Source organism: Sinocyclocheilus rhinocerous, unplaced genomic scaffold, assembly GCF_001515625.1.
Source record: "Sinocyclocheilus rhinocerous isolate Xijiao unplaced genomic scaffold, SAMN03320098_v1.1 scaffold996, whole genome shotgun sequence".
Lineage (NCBI taxonomy): Eukaryota > Metazoa > Chordata > Actinopteri > Cypriniformes > Cyprinidae > Sinocyclocheilus > Sinocyclocheilus rhinocerous.
Window position 1 is genome coordinate 378715 of NW_015660490.1, and position 21204 is coordinate 399918.

Below are 21204 nucleotides of genomic sequence, written 5' to 3' on the forward strand. Positions count from 1 at the left end.
GATCTCGCAAAGGAACGAAACTGACTGCAATTGAGATCTCCTAAAGGATTTTACGAGTATATGCTTATTCTGTGCAATATATACTTTTTTGTGTCAACTCAATTTTTTTGTCAAATTGTCCTTCAACCTTGTACTGGCGCTTTAAGCTCGAGCTGCTGAGCAGCGCAGCAAAAAATAGACTCTATGCCAAAACCGCTGCCGAGCTGCTGCAGCGTCCGGTGTAAAATTACTCATTCGTTAACATGCATACCGGGAAAAAAATGTTCTCTGCTGCTGTGCTGCAGCGTGCGGTGTATCAGGCGTCTTTCGTTAACATTCACGCCGATGTGCGGTGCGGTGTGAAACAGGTTTTACAATACACACACGCTGCCGTGTGCAGCTCTGCTATGCTCTTTCACACGCGGTCATATCCGTGTCTCAGAGCGGCTCACAGTAAATGCTGCTGCTCCACGCGAGTTTAGACCATTACACCAATATCGTGGCATTAAAATGTAATGTTGTACAGCCGCATTTTTATGATGTCATCATGTAGACTTCTTACAAAGTATTTTACAGTATTTTAAAACTACAAAAATACAAAACACTAAAGTATTTTGATACAAAATACGAAGCCATTTTCATCAACCCTATCAAATACAAATTACAAAATACTATTTTGTATTTGAAATACGTATTTGAAATACATGTATCATAAATACTGCCCATCCCTGATTGTGCCAACCTGCAACCATTGAGGTGTGCAAAGGGTGTTTATTTATTACTAATAGTAGCTGATTTTGTGTAGATAAATGTTTTAAAATTATTTTAATTAAAATATCCAAAATAAAATTATTTATTTAAAATTATTTAAATAATTATTTAAATAACTATGTAAAATGTATTAAAGTTTCATTTGTTGAAAAAATCTCTGAGTAATGTATCTTAAAAGGTGGTAATTAAAATTAAAAATACTTCATGGGTTATTTTAATGGTGTAACATCATGGTGTAACATCAACTTCAATCAGACTGACATAAAGAGGATGTTGATCTGAGATGGCAGAGATGAGCCACACACACACACACAGTGGCATTCTGAGTCTATTGGCTGCAGCAGAGAATGAGAGAGCGAGTGAACCTGGGAGGGGCCGCATGATGGAGAGACGGGAGGGGGAGAGAAAGAGAAACAGCAGTGCATTAAAGGAGAGAGGGAGGGAGGGGTGCATGAGGAGCACAGAGCGTGAGAGAGCTGAAAAGAGAGGGAGCGATTTAGCAGAGGAGTGCCACAGCACGGAGGAGAGGGGGGACTCCAGACTGGATGGGCCCAGCGGTGCCTTGATGGAGCATGGGTCAGGTTTTAGGGTTCTCCCACTGCAGTGAGTCCTTCTTTTGTCTCTATATTTCTCTCTGTATGCCGCTGACGTGTTTGTATTCTTTTGTTTTGTGTCTGATGCATCATCTCGGTTGCTTGTTGACTCCAGCACTCGTTCACCCGTCTGTTTTGCTGGATTCTGCTGATGTTGCAGTGTGTACTAGCTCTGTTCCTATAATGCAGCATCTGTATGAGACTTGTGCTGTTTACAAATGTATTTGAGGGGAAAACAATGTAAAAAAAAAAAGAAAAATGGTTGTCATTAGTAATAATCTGGCATGATTTGGTGTAACAATTGCTACAATTGGTTTGTTTTTGTCTAATTTATCCTACAGAATGTGAGTGTAAACATTGAGTACTGCTGATTACAGCAAATTATATTCGTTTACGCAGAAAAACTGTGTATTTTTTGTTGTTAAAAATGGTTCTTTTAAAAACTGTTCACTGAAAGGTTCTTTGGGAACCCAAAATTACACAGATGATCAAACGAGGGCCTGTGATGACCTTTGATTTGGCCCACCATGCTATATCACAAGAAGAGGGGAAAAACGAAAAAAAAAAAAATGGCATTGAAGTATAGCATATTAAAATTACCGATTTAAATTTGTTTAACATTTTTTTGTATGTTTTTATAAGTGAAAAAATCATGTAAACATTTTTTTTTGTTCCATTATTTTTTTTTTAAATATAGTTGGATAAAATGCAACATTTACCTTTGGCCCACAGCCCTCAATCAATTTTGAAAAGTTCTATTGTATCGCTACGAAACCCCCTTTTGGAATCTTTATTTTTAAGAGTGTATATGCAAGTATGTAAATATAATATAATAAGGCACTAAAAAGGAAAAGGAAACCTCTGGCTTAAAGATCTGAATAAAGCTTTGTTCCTCAGCTTGTTTCACTCATCCCATTGAGCAAAAATGGAGGCTCAGAGGCTTTTATCACAGGTCTCTTTTATGGATGCCCATAATATTCAAATAGACATGAGCTGCATAAGCTATGGTCTGCTTTGCAGTTTATTCTCAGCAGGAACTGCACACTTAAAGGAAAGGTCTGTATGACCAACAATACAGTTTGTTTTGTTTTTATGTGGCATTTAAGGGCAGCTTTATCTGAAACAGTCAATACCACAGTAGAGGACATGGTGTGGACAGAAATCAGGAAATAATGGGCATACTGTAGTCATTTTTTTTATTCTTCAACTTACATTTTTCACTTGTATATGTTTATGTATTTAACAGTTCATCATGACGACATAAAACGTCACTGTACAATTTCCACATTTTACCTAAAATTACTACAAAATTTGTGCCGTGTTCTTGCTGTCTATCCAGATAATGAAATATATATATATACAGTATGTATATATATAACTCTAAGACAACAAAATTTCAAGTGATTCCCTTAAATTGAGCTTCATTTATTGCTCTGTCATTTCAGAGGATTTTGGAACAGTGAGCTCAACACCTGACTCCACTCCTCCCTGCTCAGATGGTAATATTTTCATATACAGTATATACACATATTCAAATATATGAGTACACATATACACAATATATGAGTCAGTTATCATATACACATATTCAAATAGTCCTTCAGTTATCTTTGCATTTTTTCCTGATATCAACATCTATTATAGCCCCATAAGGCTATCACATAGCCCTAAACATACACCATATTTGCTCAGGTGGAAATGAGGAGTCTGACTTCCCAGAACTGCAGACAGCCAGGGAATGGTCTGACGACGATGAAGGCCTGGAGGATGATGACGCATGTCTCAGCAGCTCTTCCGTATGGGGCACGCCACGTCAGAACTCCTTTGAGCTCACCTTCTCCTACATTGCCTTCTCCGAGAGTGACGGCTCATCGCGGAGAGACTCGGGGCGCCGCAGGACCGGCGGGAGGGGCAGCCGCGGTTCACTGCACCGCACGGATACTCTGGAGACCCAGGTACCTCTGGACTCCCCTGCTGTGGAGTGGGACCCATAATATTCAAAGAGACATGAGCTGCATAAGCTATGGTCTGCTTTGCAGTTTATTCTCAGCAGGAACTGCACACTTAAAGGAAAGGTCTGTATGACCAACAATACAGTTTGTTTTGTTTTTATGTGGCATTTAAGGGCAGCTTTATCTGAAACAGTCAATACCACAGTAGAGGACATGGTGTGGACAGAAATCAGGAAATAATGGGCATACTGTAGTCATTTTTTTTATTCTTCAACTTACATTTTTCACTTGTATATGTTTATGTATTTAACAGTTCATCATGACGACATAAAACGTCACTGTACAATTTCCACATTTTACCTAAAATTACTACAAAATTTGTGCCGTGTTCTTGCTGTCTATCCAGATAATGAAATATATATATATATATATATATATATATATATATATATATGTTCACTGCACCGCACGGATACTCTGGAGACCCAGGTACCTCTGGACTCCCCTGCTGTGGAGTGGGACCCTCATGCCTTCTTGACTGTAGAAGGGGAGGGAGACGCGGAGGAGGAGAGCCCGCTGTGGACCCTAGAGCCGCAGACTCACAGGGTGGAGGAGTTTCAGGATAAAGACACAGGGACATGGGAAGCACCGGAGGAGATCTCAGGCATCCAAACACACAACTTAACATGCAGTCATCAAGATGAGCAAATAGCAGGTGCTAATGTATACAAAATGTTAACAAACGTGTGTGTTTGCATATGTGCATGATGTATTTTACAATAGCTTTGTTCAAAGCAGACACTGACTTGCATTAAAGGGACCTGATCCATATCTAATAGCCAGAAAATCATTGAGACTTGAGGGTTGGATATTGTGTCTTTGGCCAGTAAGAAACCACCCAGAAAACCCATAGGAAATGCATAGCAGCACACTAAAACCCCCATAAAACACCTTAACAATCACATACTGTAGCAATTCTCTAGCAACTTCTAATAACACTCAAGAATGATGGTGGCTAGTTCCCCTTCTAGGAAGCTTGTGTTGCGTCCTCTAGCGGACACTATAGGGACTGCCACCAGCAGGACCGGTGTCTGAAGCATGTGTGAAACAACGCCAATACTATTGGCCCACGTCGTCTGTGATTTCACAGGTGGATGCCCGGAAGAATAAGAGGGCACCCGACGAACACGTCACCAACTTTTGTTGTCTTCAGGAGCCGTTTGTTTGACACCCGAGGACACACGATCTATGCGTTATGTGTCTTGGTGAGGAGCAAGCACGTTTGGTGCTCGAGGGCTCTGAATGCGCTCATTGTGACAAGTTTCCAATGATAAAGCTCTGTTCACATTTGTCCCTCTTCTCGAGGGATAAGGGACAACCGCCTGTGTCTCGCGGTTCGGGTCCCGCTGCTGCCAAGGCACAGCGTAGACTCAGATCGTGAGGTTCACTGCAGAGAGGTTTGAGAAGGGCGTGGATAAGCCTGAATGTGCGTTTGATTCACGAGACAGCGAGATGTGCTCATGGTGATGCATTTGCGGGGCTACTGAGAGCAGAGGTAAAGCTTTGCCTTTAACTCAAGATTGTAGACAGCGTTTGCATGAGTTGAGACGAACAGATTCAATGCAATGCGTTTGCGGCAGTTTCTGTTCTTGCCTGATACTTGAGGGAATCTAGTGTTTGAGCAGAGCGTGTTTGACTCTCAGGGAAGCTATATGCATGCTGTGTGATGTGATTGCACTGAGAAATGCCTTGTATGCTTGATTCTCTTTTGAGGAATGAGAATTGAGTGCCTACTACACGTGGTTCGGGTACCACAGCTGCCGAGGCAGCTAGGCAGACCGATCACGAGGATTGTAGGCGGGGCATGGAAGGACGGGAATTGCTTTCCCTTTCAGGATTTTCTATCTTTCTGTTCTCTCCTGAGGGAAAGTAGTCAGGATTCACACAAGCATGTCCGGCTCTCAAGGCGCTCGACGGGATCCAGATACTCTTTCTTTTGGGTCATCTGATCCCACGGATAGCGCTGCATTGGGCTCATCTGGTGAAAGTGGTTGGCGATGGAGATGAGAGTATGGGCACTAAATCTCCCCAACCTAGCTCCAGGTCCACATACAGGGAATGTTGGATGTAATGGCGCGCGCTACTACAAGGCTTGGTTTAGTCTGGTCAGGCGAAAAGCAGAAGCCCGCCCGTGGCAGATTAGACGAGCGCTTTCTGGCTGGTCATGAACTCCCCTCACCAAGGAGTCTCCCCTTTCTTCCTGACCTCCACACAGAGTTAGTGAGATCAAGGGGAAAAGCCATATTCAGCTCAGCTGCATCTTTTTCAGTATGCAGATTACGCTGATGTTGAGGGTGTGGCTGAGCGCGGATACGCGAAGATGCCCCCTATGGACGCTCGCGAGCATTCTCTCGCATAGTGAGTCATCTTCTTTAAAGACTCCTGCTCTGCCATCCAGACCTCTTCAGGGCGCATCTGGATGGCAGGGTGTATATAGTGGCAGGTCATGCTGGAGGAGCCTTGCATACAATGGTTGTGTAACAGGCTTACCAAACTGACTTGCTCAGAGACCTAGATTAGGGCAGGGATTGTCCCCTGGGGCAGTCGAGGAACTGCGCCGCACCACAGACTTGACTCTTTGCGCCACAAAAGCAATGGTTGTTATAGAGGTGCATTTGTGGTGAAATCTCGTGGATATCGGGAGAGAGGTGAAAGCCTTTCATCTTGATGCTCTGCTGTCGCCTTCCAGGCTTTTTGGCACCTTCGCTGAGGCGGTGGTCGAGAAGTTCAGGGAGGCGAAGGCACGGTCCGCTGCCTTGCAGGAAGTTCATTCCCCGCCGTCCCACATCTTCCTCTAAAACATCTGAGGGGGCTGGTCCGTCTCAATCTGAGGATCATAGGCAGGATCAGAAAAGTAGCGTGGCTACTTGCGCCCCTCCTCTCTCTAAGAGTTGGGCGCAGAGGCAGGCGTGCGCTGTCACGAGACGCTGCTTACATCGGGCCCTGAGGTTGGACTAATGTTGTTCTTATGTGTTTCGCTTGTTGGCGAACCATTGACTAAAGGTCCGGTCTCTCCCTTGTGATGTTGGCTTTTTCAAGTACTCTGTGGTCGGGCTACCCCCTTATCAGGGTTTTTCAAGTAGGCAGCCCCCTGAGCCTCTTCTAGCCATCTCCCCTTGGGGTTTTTAATAGATGGTCTACTTCCTTTATCGCTTAAGCTTAGTCAGGTAGTAGGGGTGGGCTGCCCCCTCTTTCTACGGATTTTTTAAGTGGGCGGTCCCCCTGTGCCCTGCATGCTGCTTTGGCTCATTGTACTGTAGCCTTCTGAGGATAGCTATGTTCTTAGCTAGGTTATTGGGATGTTCCTCCTATTGGCTCGGTTCCCCATTTTTCTGAGTTATGTTAGTGGCCCCAGGCGTCAGTAGCTTGCCCTCTTTCTTAGGGAAGGTTCGGTGTATGTCTGTCACTTCTCTTGGTGCTGCACCGTGGCATGGCTGAGTGGGCATTCCGTTCCTCATAGTGTCTGCTAGAGGACCCAGTGCGAGTTTCCTAGAAGGGGAACGTCTCGGGTTACGCATTGTAAAGCTACCTCTCATCGCCATGCCTAGGGCTTGCCTGTTTTCATGTCTCCTTCAGACAACCAAGTTGGTGACATGTTTGGCAGGCACCCGCCTGTGACGTCACAAGCTACGTGTCCGCTAGAGGAAGCAGTGTCTCGTTCCCTCTTGGGGATCCATGGTTACATGCGTAACCCGAGACATTTTGCTTGGGCAAATAGCACTCACTCATCAGAATATCAAAAGCAGACTTTGTTTTTTGAAATATTGATTATTAATCTCTCTCTCAATACAATTTTATTTGCATTTTAAAATAAAATAATTCAAAATTAAATAAAAAAAGATATGAAAGTATTTTATTTTTACTCTTATGTACTATATGTTTGTGTATATACACATATACACACACAATTTCAATTGTAATTTGTAAATTACAATTTTAAATGTAAACAAATTACACATTTTAAATGTACTTTTTTGTTTTAATAAATAAATAATTAGTAATACAATTATATATATATTTTTTTAAATAATGAAATAATTCCATATTTATAAAGTATATGTATATAAGTATTTTACTTTTTAATACTTTTTTAATTTAATTTAATTTAATTTAGAATTATTTATTTTATAATAAAAATAAAAAAGTTATTTATTAATTAAAGTTTTTTTGCATAATTAAAAAAATGACAATTTATATTATGAGTGTAGATATAAAATGTGATTTTGTTTTGACTTTAATCAATTTTTTTGTTTGTTTATAACATTGTGAAAAATTTGTTAAAAATAATAATAATAATTATTATGTAAAATAAAATAATTATAAATGAATTTTTTTCACAAATTATTCACTATGGTATAAGCAAATATATAGACAAAAACATTCATTCATCTTTAGCTTAGAATCAGTGTCATATAGATAATGTCATGATGATTAATTGTGAATTATGTCGGCAGTACCACAGCTTCATGGGTCAGACCCTTCTGTTGCTATGGAAACCATCACCACCCCGCAGATGGTGGAGCCATCACATACAACACCTCCCGCCATTGGACGAATCACTCAGGAAGAACAGCTCTGTAAGCAGTGGTACTCCACACTCAACTTATCTGTGGGGCCAACAGTTCGCATCCAGATAGCAGGTTAGACATCGCTTCCCATCTTTATTATCAATTATCTGCTCCCTTTTTCTCCAAGACTGCTAGAATTGTCATATTGATTGAACACTGGTAGTTTTCTGTCAGCACTTCATTAGTCAATATGTAAAACAGATCCTAGGGATATGGTTTCTCTTGTTCACGAGAAGCACAGGCCTCCCACATGTTAACACAAATGCTCATGTTTTACTGGAGAATACAGTTTCCATCGCCATGGTAACACACTCCAGGACCTGAAACATAATGGGCTGATGCCACTGAGTAGATTCCTGGCCAGTCTGTCTTCATTATTCCACACAGAGCAGTAAAAGCAGAGTCATGCTGCCTGTGTGTGCTGAACAGGTCAGAGCAATTACAGTTGCCATGTGCTTCCAGCGTGGAGGTTAGAAGGGTGGTGGCAAAATGGATTCTCATGTGATTTGGTGCACTGAAGAATATTCACTGTAAAGAGACATCTGTGTCCAAAACGTACATTACTGAGAGAATTCATGTTATCAGTACATAAATTGTCATCATGCAGAACAACAGATATAGTCTGAAATATTGTAGGGAAAACAGCCTAAAATACATCATTCACCATGGAAAATAATAATAATAATAATAATAATAATAATAAAACAATTTACTAGTAAATAGGTCTTAAAGAAGAAAATAAAAGAAATAATGCTAAAAACTTCTTAACGCATATGTTTGTGTTGCTGCATTTTAATGTTTAAATATAAATAAGGTAAAAACAAACTGTAAGACATAAAAACACTTCATCATCACTAATTTGTCAGAACTGATCACATGTAAAGTATGTACAGTGTATTTGTGAGTGAGTGTATTTGTCAGTCTAACTGCCTCTGTCTTCTTTAATGGGGCGGGCACAATTGTGCAGATTTATTTTTGGGTTGTTGGACCGGGGGGCTGCTGACAGAGCAGATCCAGCCAAAAACAGCTTGAGGGGTTTTCAGAGAAGATCAGGGACATAGACACAGGCGAGAGAGGGATCGGCCCACGAAGACTCCAAAATGACCAGTAAAGGTGAGGGAGCAGGAAATACACACAAACTGGGGCTTTCAGAGTATGATTGTCTCCATAGAGGATCATGTGAGCTGAGAGAATTTAGAGACATGGGTTAGGTCAACTTTTATTCCTGTCTGAACCACATAGCAAAGAGTTGAGAGTTTATGCTGTCATTTGAGTGGAGTCTACTGTTTTTATTATTTTTGATTATGTAAGTAAGAGATATGTGTGGTATCTCATAATATGAGGCTGTGACGAGTGGGGCGGGGCCGAGAGCCGTGGGAACGGAGTGAGGCCGGTGGAGTAATTGATAATGAGCGACACCTGCACCACTCACCGGTCTCGAGTCTCACGGAAGGATAAAAGGGAGGAGTGGGTTCCCGCCTCCTTCTTCCCGATCTACAAACTACGTTACAGAGGCAATGTGTGTTTGTGTAGGAGATGGAGAATGAATGAAAACAACTTCATAGTAGGCTACATGTCTAGGTGTTAATCTCAGTTTTTATTTACTATATATTTAATTGCCTAGCTCTCTGAAATACTTGATTGGTTAATTGCAGAATTCACTAGTCAAATATTATATTATAGATCTACATAACTGTGCTACTTTCATATGTATCTTCATGTATCTCATATCAATATTTTATATCCGTTTGTTTATTTATTTATTTGGTAGCGGTGTAATAAGTGGGATAATGTAGTCAGTCATTACCACAAAATAAAACCCTTCAGGATGATACTAATCACTTTGTCTGGGCTGTGATTTAGTTATAATGACCAGCTGACTGTATATTATTCAACAAATAAACATGCTTTTGTTGCTAACATTATAAAAAATGTGAAAGTCAGTAACTTTCATTCAATCTGAAAGTACACAATTTGTTTCTTTAAGAAACTAGTTTAAAATGTCATTAGCTTTGCGTTTGTTTATATTGCCTGAGCTGAGTAAGCTTGCTAAAGCTAACTGCGTCAAATAAGTCAGCTGGGCCACCTGGCATAACAATAGACAGTTTTGTCTAAAGCTAGAAGCTTGTTATTACGTTTAGGTTATAAATAGTCCATCCACCTGCTGCTGGGTCCACCATTCAGAGTTGCACAACAGACATGAATGGCATTAGCGCTGAGGTAATTCTGAATGGATTAGCCACAGTATTAGCCTGTAAGCTATTGCTTTGCTTGAGTCCCTTTAGACAGAGTACATAATGTTTTCCTAGTGAATAAAACTGGCTTTATAACATTGATGAGTGCTTGTGATTGAGAAGTATAGCTGTTCTCATTACTGAGAGTCTAGGAGAGTACGTTATGTGCAGTTCTTGAAGCCCCGAGACTATCGATAGGCAATGGGATACAGGTTGAGTGCTGTCAGCAGGTGCTTTAAAGAGACCACTTTAAATTCTTAGTTTCTCATCCTTCTTACACCGACTAAAAATAGCCGAGGTCAGCCCAAAAGACTCCTTGCCGTTTCGTCTCCCTGTCATTGATAACTTAAACCTACCCTCTGACTCATTTACTGTAGCCTCAACGTTTCTGTCCTTTCTTAGAAGTTTTGATTTACATTTATCTACATTGATTCTTACAGTGCTTACAAAGCATTCCATTTCGGCATTTGTTAAAAAATAGAGTTCTAAACAAAGGTTTGGGAGGAGCTAGTTAATCTAATCTTGCCAATCGTTATGCAAGAACATAGCCTATAAGCAGCTGCTTAACTCACTACCATTTCACCTCATCTGCTGCCTTACATCTGTTCATTCATTATTTTTTGTTTATTAAGTTATCATCAACCGCTATTTATATTTCTGTGAACTTTATACTTTAAGATTTAGGATTCTATTCAAAGGTTTGTCTCCATCCGTTTGTTTCAGATCTCTTATAGACAATCTCTACAATCTTGTTCAAAAAGTAAACATTTCATTCATTTTCCCCATAGGGGAGTTGATGTTTAATCAACATTTTTAATGATAGCTTCTAAACCCTCAAAGACAGAACTACGGTGAGCTACAAGGTTTTTAATTGATGGTATATGCATCCATTGAAGCCATTAACCTGCATTATTTCAACACATTTGTTTTTAAATAATCGTGTTTAACGGTGGAATTCTTGGTGAAAAACGTCTCAAGTTACGTATGTAACCATGGTTCCCTGAGTAGGGAACAAGACACTGCGTCCTCTAGGGGTCTCTATGGGGAATGCCTCGTCGTAACCCGTGTCTGAAGCATACATTGAAAAAACACCAACAACACGTTGGCCGGCGACAGCTATGATGTCACTACCGGTGCGACAATATTATAATAGGCGCCGGGAGAACACATCATCCACTTCTTCATTCGTCAACAATATTGCATTATACATTTAATTATAGTCATCGTCACATGACCAGCATTTACATTGCGTCTTGTCTCGTTTTCGTCACGTGATAAAGGTTCGTTGACGACGATATTTAGTCATAATTTTCGTTGACAAAAGCAACACTACCATACAGGATTTCAGAAAAGTGTGCAAAGTATAACATGCACACTTACCACTATGTGGATTTTAGAAAGTGCACAAAGCTTAGCGTGTGCACTTACCATAGCATGGATTTAAGAGCTTCCCAAGCATCTGTTCACAGATACCCGGAAGTACTGAGCCAAACAAACGAGAGCGGAGCTTTATCATTGAAAAACACTCGCAGTTCACGCAGATTGCCCCCTCGAGGACATCGCGTGCGTGCTCTTCACCCTGACCCCTAGAGGACACAGTTCGAAGTTCCCTTGAAAGGGAACAACCTTGCCCATAATTCTGCAGATAAAATCTCCACCAATCAGAGAACTGAATCAAGCAAATCATGCCAAATGAACACGTCAGTGGCCGTCCACTTCCATGAAGCACTGTGAATGACATGATAGAGTCATTTCCCTATACTCTCAAACTACTGAAATATTTGTGTAGCCTATGTATGTATATTTTGCAATAAACCTAAAATATATTTTTTCCATATACATATTTAAACATCTTCAGATCAATATTTTTATATTTATCCATTTTTATTTTATGTCATTTGCAATGATTCATTGTATTGTAGTTCTTTCCATTGTTACACCTTTTTGTGAGATTTCCAATGTGTTTTTGCTTCAAATCAAAGTTTGTAATGCTGTGATTCACCTCATATGTAATGTATGTACTCTTTAACAAAAGGGACGTTTTAAAACTGAATGGGAAAAATAGTTCTGCAACAAATGTCTCAAATAATTTGTTAATCTAAGACATGTTTCTGGGACATTATCCTTTGGTTTCTATCAACCGCTCATTGCCCTACTGTACCTTATCCTTAACCTTAATGATATAGATTGATAAGGATGTTGTTCAAGACATACAGTAACCTCAGAGTTAATTCTAACCTTAAGATCTGATTGGTTGAACTGAATGTTGTTTCATGTCCAACAAGGACGTTGATCCAAGAACATGTCCTGCTGGAGCAAATCATCATCTCAAAACCACAATCCTAAATATTAAACTTTGCTATGAATCCCACACGTTTGTGATATAGATATGAATAACATCTTAAATCAAGTGGCTTGTTGAGGAGAAATATGCTACTATGTTTCTAAGTGACATTGTAGTAGTATATTGTAGTATTTTGAGAACATTGAAGGAGTAAAATGATGTCAGAGACTCTAAATATTTAAGCAACCACAAAGCAACACCCTGGAAACCACCCACAAGCCTCTACCATTTAATATGTGTTTGTAGGAAACCATCTGTAGTTTTAAACCCAAGACCATTTTTCTTTTTCTCGATCCATGCAGTAATGGACCTGATCTACTGGAAGGATATGGAGCGGACAGGGATGGTGCTCACAGGGCTGGTGGTGGGGCTGCTGTCCCTGTTTCAGCTGAGCATCATCACTGTGGTGTCCACGCTCTCCCTGGCCATCATGTGCTTCACCATCTCAGTCAGATTCTATTACAAACTGCTGCATGTGCTCCAGCTGGGAGATGGATTTCACCCTTTCCAGTGAGTCTTTGACCTCTTCTCCACTCTTCTTCAGTTTTTAATGGTTCGAGATATTTTCTTAACATATCCTCACCTTAGTACAAACAGACCATAACGAGCCCTGAGCAGAGCATTTGGTTGTAACACAATATGTGGTGGTCTTCTACACAACAAGTGCCCTTTCCATTATGTCAAGATTTTTAAAGCAAATTTCTTAATAATTGTAAACATTATATCATACAAAGACTGTCTATAAGTGATAGTAAATTGTATTGTGCCATTAAGCTAAAAGAATATATATTAATATACCTTTTAAACTATATATAAACTATGTCTTCAGAAAATTAACAGGGTTGACAGCTTTTTAAATTAATTTCACATTACAAGCCGTGTGTTTAAACGTCATGACACTACAAGGTGCTTATAAAAATAGTTTAATGCTAATATTTTGGCTGTACAATGGTAAGATTATTCTATACTTAATAAAGTATACTGATTTACATTTACTTGTGCTTGCAGTGTACGATTGATTCTTAATCATTTTTACACACTTACAGTAACAAATGTACCCCAGTTGCATCATTTCCATCGTGACCAACATTTTTGCCCCAATGAAGTTCTTCAAAGGTCATTGAAGAGCTTGAGAATTATTTTTTTAATTGCATGTCCCCTGTGATCAAGATGTAGTTTTGTCAGATTCTGCTAAATGTGTAGAACATCTGAATTGTGCCTATTTAGGATACATAAAATGCTAGCTATGAGTTTAGTCAGAAAAAGAGAAAAAGAGTTTAGCAAGAAACCAGAGTTTAACATTTTATTCCAAAAATGAATAAAAGTTCATTTCCACCTGATGACAGTGTTCTTCTGTGATGCATGGAGGTCCGCATTATTAGAAGATGGATTAAATAAACTTGTGAGAGTGTAAAAAGATGTTTTTCATAGGGCCAAAAGAGCTGTTATAGAAACAGTTATGGGCTCTACTTTGGATAAATGAGTCATCTTGATGGGAAAAAATAAATAAAAATAAAAACATGTACATTACATGTCAGTATGTAAGGCTGTGTCTCTGTATGCATCGATGTGTTGCAGGTCATATCTAGAGTTGGACATCAGTTTAAGTGGGGAAGAGGCTCAGCACTACATGCAGAAGGCCATTGTGCTGTCCTGCTCTGCCGTCGACACACTGAGGAACCTCTTCTTTGTGGGCAACCTGTTCAACTCACTCAAGGTGAGGCCTGGGAACTGACGATTCTGTATAAAATTCATTCATCTTAACACTAATATCCTGAGTCTGTTTGCTAGATCAATGAAATATTTTCCACAGTGATGAAGAAGAATCGCTCTCTTAGAATGTTTAAAGCTGCAGTCCGTAACTTTTTTGGTTAAAAATGATCCGAAATCGATATTTGAGCAAGTACATAACCAGCCAGTGTTCAAAACTATCGCCTTACTTTAGCCCGATTCACAACGGTCAGTTTCAATTAGAGATTAGACTGTAGAGAAATTGAAATCTACTCACTTACACACACTACACTCATAGTCACGCAATGCTGATGTTGTTAACATTAACAATTTGAGAATAAAGTATAACAATAATAATAATTTGCACGGTTTGATGTGATATGAGCTAGTATTTAGATTAAATCACCATTGGTAACGCAATTTAATGTAATTCTTTTTTCCTCAGTTGGTCAGAACAAACGTGGCAGACTTGTTACTTACTTGTTCAGATGACAATATCCGGTGAAAATTCTTATTTGGGTCATATATTCCAAGATGTAGGCTAGAATCTGTGAGTGCGAAGTACAATATCCACACCGTGACTGACTGACATACATACTCCTCAAAACATTAGATTCATCGGCGCTGGAGCCGAGCCGGAGCACAACCCACGCAAGCTAGATAATTCCGCACACAGCTGCAATTGCAGGTTTTCAAACAGAGATGGCGACAAAGAGGCAAAATTTACGGACTGCAGCTTTAACATCATTTCCATCGTGACCAACATTTTTGCCCCAATGAAGTTCTTCAAAGGTCATTGAAGAGCTTGAGAATTATTTTTTTAATTGCATGTCCCCTGTGATCAAGATGTAGTTTTGTCAGATTCTGCTAAATGTGTAGAACATCTGAATTGTGCCTATTTAGGATACATAAAATGCTAGCTATGAGTTTAGTCAGAAAAAGAGAAAAAGAGTTTAGCAAGAAACCAGAGTTTAACATTTTATTCCAAAAATGAATAAAAGTTCATTTCCACCTGATGACAGTGTTCTTCTGTGATGCATGGAGGTCCGCATTATTAGAAGATGGATTAAATAAACTTGTGAGAGTGTAAAAAGATGTTTTTCATAGGGCCAAAAGAGCTGTTATAGAAACAGTTATGGGCTCTACTTTGGATAAATGAGTCATCTTGATGGGAAAAAATAAATAAAAATAAAAACATGTACATTACATGTCAGTATGTAAGGCTGTGTCTCTGTATGCATCGATGTGTTGCAGGTCATATCTAGAGTTGGACATCAGTTTAAGTGGGGAAGAGGCTCAGCACTACATGCAGAAGGCCATTGTGCTGTCCTGCTCTGCCGTCGACACACTGAGGAACCTCTTCTTTGTGGGCAACCTGTTCAACTCACTCAAGGTGAGGCCTGGGAACTGACGATTCTGTATAAAATTCATTCATCTTAACACTAATATCCTGAGTCTGTTTGCTAGATCAATGAAATATTTTCCACAGTGATGAAGAAGAATCGCTCTCTTAGAATGTTTAAAGCTGCAGTCCGTAACTTTTTTGGTTAAAAATGATCCGAAATCGATATTTGAGCAAGTACATAACCAGCCAGTGTTCAAAACTATCGCCTTACTTTAGCCCGATTCACAACGGTCAGTTTATAATAATATTTTCTAATTTGAGTGGTACGTGTAGGTTTTCGCGGGAAATTTGAGCATGCGGCTGCGTCATTACGTCACTTCTGTAAATATTAAGAAGTTGTCATGGCTACTAAGCTATCGCATGTGAGGATCCTGCTGGTGGCGGATCGTTTATAGCATTTTCTCACAGCAGCTAGAATAATTAAATGTATCAATTTTATGGCGGATTGTAATCCAGAAAGGATTATATGTTTATGAAACACGTGAATGAAATTAAATTATATTCCAGTTTTAAATGTGCTTCTGATTAGAGGTTGCCTGGGATTACACAAGATTTGTATTTTAAAGACAACCAGTTCGAAAGGAGCGTAATTAGCTTTTTGGGTTAAAAGAATTTCTTAATATGAAATTCGAAGAGTATGACAATTAGATTAGACTGTGCAGAAATTGAAATCTACACGCTAATACACACTATACAATATCCACACCGTGACTGACTGACATACATACTCCTCAAAACATTAGATTCATCCGCGCTGGAGCCATGCCGCCACACAACCCACGCAAGGAAGATAATTCTGCACACAGCTGCAATTGCAGGTTTTCAAACAGAGATGGCGACAAAGAGGCAAAACTCACGGACTGCAGCTTTAATTTAGTATTTTTCTTTCTCTCTCTGTGAAAGAACATCTCTTTTTCAGAATATATCACATTACTAGCACACATTCTGTTTCTAGTTTTGTGCTCTGTAGTGCCTGTCATAAAAGGTTCTTGTCATTTCTTCTTTTTCAGTCCGCTTATATTTAATAAATTCTCATTTCATCTTTTTTGGTCTCCTCTCATATTCACTACTTGAATGTGGCTTTTGTTTTTGTTCATCATCCTCCTGAGACCCAGCAAAAGGTTTTTTTTATATATAATATCTTGAGAAAACCATAAGAAACACATTATAATGAGAAACACCCTTGAAATGTTTCATAGCAAGTTCTCATATTTCATGGTTATGTTTTACCCTATTAACGTGTAGTGTCTACGCAACAGGAATAAACCAACTAATTTCTTCTTGCTTGTTTGTTTACATGAAAAAAGACTAATTATACATTAAATACTAATGATAATTGCAAAATAATAAACCTGTTGCTCTTTCCATGACATTCATAAATCTAAGGATGTTTGCATAACCACTGTGGCAATTAAAAAGGTCCTCTACAAAGGACAAAAATGATTTTCATTATTTTAGGCCTCTCAGCTATGCACTTCAAATAATGCCGCACTCAATTACACTCAAGGCTTACCACATGAAATACTTCTGACAGTGTTTCGGGGTGTATTTTGAAGTGTGTCCTAGACATTATGGTAATTACAGAATCCGTGATAATATTCTGCATTTTGAGAGAAAAAATTGCTATTGTGTTTTTATGCTAAATTTTATGGCAGCATTTTAAAACTAATTTTCTACATCAATCAACCAATAAATGTGGATGGCATAATTATTATATTTTAGTGCTGGAAGAAATGTTTGAGTTCATGTTTAGATTTCTGACATTTGGTTGCAGACTTTGATATCTTGCTGATCTGAGCACAGTTTGAGACATTGCTAACATCTCTTCTGACTCAAATGAGATTACTAGGGTCTTTTGCTCAGACGGAAAAAAATAAGCAGGAAAAATTCACCCTCCTCCTCCCTAGCTCCACATGTCTAGATCTTCTTTATATGCTTTATAAAAAAAACTATAAAAATAATATTATTTTTTTATATAAAGTAAAAGAAACATTGTAAACTATCTAAGAGTTGTCCTGAAATTATGTCTAGGAGAAACAACTGAGATGTTAATGAGATTTTCAGATTTTTTAAATACATTTTTATTTTCACTATATGAGCGAAATCCTGATAAGTCTAGTTCACAAGTTGTTTTTATGTCTTCAATTACAATGTCATAAATACAGTGATGATTTAGTACAGTGGAGGAGTAGTTATTTAAAAGTGACCAAACTTTGTCTTTCAAACACATCTAAATTCAGCTTAGCACTGCAAAGTCTTCAGCTGAAACTCTTAATAGTCCTCAAGTTTCGGGGTGTCACAGAGTCACACTATGACCTGTGTGGAATGTGACATGGGACACATGTGGTCTCATGTAGTATGAGACTGGAGGATACAAGAGGGTCTTGTCCTGAGTGCAGTTTCCAATTTTGGACTTGGTGACTAGAAACTCCACACTAAGGAGATATAAACAGAAACATGTTCTCTATGGGCCAGAAGCACTGTTTTAGATAACAATCTCAGGAAATTACATCCTGCTGTGAATGTTGGGTTTTAACATCATGCTGGAGAGGCTTGTGGCATCAGATTTGTGTTTTCTGTACACTGGTTTGTATACGCAAACATTTAGGATTTGAGTAATGAAATGTTTGTTGTTATTCCCAGTTCTTGTTGCTGATGTATCTGGTCACGTTCGTGGGAAACCTCTGCAATGGCCTTACCTTGCTCATCATCGGTATGATGTCCAACTTTACAACTTTTTTTTTTCTTTTAGTTATGCTGTGTAACTTGCATCAGTATAACTTGCAAATCTACACATATGCATAGGCCTCAAAGATATTTAGACATTTTTGTGTCCAGTTACATTACATTTACTATGAAGAATTTACATATAATATGATGCTTTACGAGCAGTTAATGCTAAATGCTTTTTTAACTAGTTCTTTCTCCTCTTGTCATTATTTGCTGTTCAGGTGTGATTGCGGTCTTCTCTGTCCCTCTGTTTTACACAAAGCACCAGGTAACACAATCTCTGTGGGCTTTAATGACAGTGACATCTCATCCATATTCTCTATGTATTTCTCTGTGTAGTTCAGTTAGACATATTTTATATTCAAATAAGCCTAATTACTGGATATAATAAGAAACATTGTTTACAAATGTTACAGATGTCAATGTCTCAGTGTGATTAGTTACCATGTGTTTGGCATTGCTGACGTTAAATCTGGGATAATGTGTCTTCCCACAGCATAATTTTGAATTGAATTTGTCATTTTAATTGTAGAGGAGAAAGTCTTCCTGATTAAATGTATAAATTTATATCATTATTATTTAAATTAATTGTAATGAATAAGCACATTAAACTGACAGTCCAGTGATTCATTTATAAATTGGTGATGGCTTAGGTGCAATGATATGGAAATGGAAAAAAAAAAACAATATACTGATTTCTAAAGACACTACAGTATTTGTAATATTTATTATAGTGAATTTTCTGAGCAAATATTGAAAAATCAGTTAATTTGATTTTTTAATCGACAGCCCTACACTGAAAAAAAAATTACTTTGAAACAAATTTTACTCCGAAATTGCTAATCAATTTCACAAATAATTATAAACAAACACTGAAATTCTGAAGTATAAAGACTGAAAATATGTTTTTTGTAAAACATACTCAAATAATCTTTGTTTTATTTACAACCTCAAAAAATAGTTGTAATACTATTAACACATATATTGCAGCTCATGTAACTCTCTTCTTTTTCAGGACAAAGTGGACAGCTGCTTTGTAGCAGTGCAAGCCCATTTTGACAACATAAAGGACTTGTGAGTATAGCGCCATCTACTGCAGGCAGTGATTTATATCTTCCTTTCATTTCAGTGCTTAAATATGACTCATGATATTTGTGATCATAATAGTTAATCAGACAGTTCTGATCTCCGTTTACCAATAAACATTGGTTCTCTAAATCTATGACAGAGCACAAATGATACTTTACTCTAATTGTATTTTTGTCTGTTGAACAGCCTTCATCGCCTGGCCCAGGGTGGCGGACCACCCCCCGACCCCACTCCCGGTGGCGCTAAACCCAAAGCCCATTGAGACACCTCTCAGAGGAGGAGGAGCTACACACTGTCACTCAAAAATGTCTTAAATAGCAGTTTGTGCTCAGAGGCCCTCAGAGCAGTGGGGGAGGGGCTAATATACAGGGCCTTATATAGGAGGAGATACGGATTTAAGGAAGGACCACGCAAAGAACAATCTTGGATGAAAATCAAAGGCTTTGGAATTCTGAGAAGTTAAAGACACATTTTCATTTCCACATTTCAGTGTCAGTATGAGTGTATGAATGAAACAGACCACTAAGATACTTGAGCCACCCGTACAATAATGGCCCCTTGAGAGTTATCTGAATAAACATGGATGACTTCAGTGAAGTAAAAGGAGTTAGAATCCAGACTGACTGCAGTTCGCCTGCCAGAAACATAATGCAGGACCAGTTTCCAAATGGGGTTTTTACTTCTGACAGTCTCAAAATATCTCATTGTGTTGGTGTGTGTGTGTGTGTGTATGTGTGGGCAGCTTAAAGTTAAAGTATCTAAGAGCTATTAAAACCACAATGTTATTTTCTTTTCCAATGTTTTGTTTCCTTCGTATCATTTCAGTGTAAGTTTGATTTCCCATCGAAGCAAATCACTCTTGCCACCCTATCCCAAAACTTGACCGCACCACATACTTGACTGCTGACCTTTGTACAAAAACACGTCAGAAGAATCATCACGTGGCTTATCACTGAGGTCAGCTGGGCTTTTGACCTCATGTGGCAGAATGAATCAGTCAAATGTCTTTTGCCATCTACAACATCCCTAGTAGATGGCCTTTTAAAAGTAGGGAGTTAATGGCTTAAATTTAGTTCTTTTGGCACACAAAAATATTGTATGGCTTCAGATGGCATGGAATATAGTGCATGAGATATATGGGTAAAACAGGAGCTATACTTACATATAAGCCATATTCTAGGGACCAGAACTCTTGTGACAAGTAATACACTGTAGCATACTTTTAAAAAAGAGTACTGATTACCAAAAATAATATACTTCAAGTATAGTGTAATGTGTATTGTCAAATGTACTGGCACAGATTTAGCTATGAGAAATTCAGATATACTTGAATGTGGTTTCTCTTTTTAAAAAAAGATATATATTTGTAATTACACATTTTTAAAATATATTAACCTTACATGTAATATCAAATAACAATGCAGTTAAAATTATAATCAAGCTTTTTACATGTGCTTTAATATGTTAGTCATCAAAATATGTGTACTTCTGTAAAACACAACAGAAGATTTAAAATCTACTTTAAAGTAAAACCTTTCATTTGACATTATTACAGAGTGCACTTTTTAAAAATGTTTCCATGGCCATTAAGCAATGGAGGGTCAGCAAGACTATTCATATAATTCCCTTCCTCCCTCTGCACTCTTCCTGAAAACATCAGGAAGCCATTAAGCCTTAAAAGGTTTAGTCACAGGCCTTGAGTGGATGCTGATAGTACTTCCTTTTAACACATGTTGTAGTTTCACTTT

At 38.6% G+C, this 21204-nt stretch overlaps 1 protein-coding gene across 1 annotated transcript; it reads left to right on the plus strand.

The window, feature by feature from the left end:
* Positions 1-1245: 1245 nt before the first annotated feature.
* Positions 1246-20229, plus strand: LOC107724971 (reticulon-2-like). The gene is made up of 11 exons (XM_016534075.1): positions 1246-1353; positions 2789-2842; positions 3036-3298; positions 3785-4010; positions 7810-7995; positions 12804-13011; positions 14080-14218; positions 18281-18350; positions 18589-18635; positions 19383-19441; positions 19643-20229. Exons 1-11 carry the CDS (start codon positions 1323-1325, stop codon positions 19716-19718), a joined length of 1359 nt encoding a protein of 452 aa, XP_016389561.1. The 5' UTR covers positions 1246-1322; the 3' UTR covers positions 19719-20229.
* The last annotated feature ends 975 nt before the right edge of the window (positions 20230-21204 follow it).

Coding starts and splice junctions, on each gene's coding strand:
- LOC107724971 (XM_016534075.1), top strand. CDS start 1,323: ATGGGTCAGGTTTTAGGGTTCTCCCACTGCA. Junction 7,996..12,803: donor AGTTCGCATCCAGATAGCAG/GTTAGACATCGC, acceptor CGATCCATGCAG/TAATGGACCTGATCTACTGG. Junction 18,351..18,588: donor CCTTACCTTGCTCATCATCG/GTATGATGTCCA, acceptor TTTGCTGTTCAG/GTGTGATTGCGGTCTTCTCT.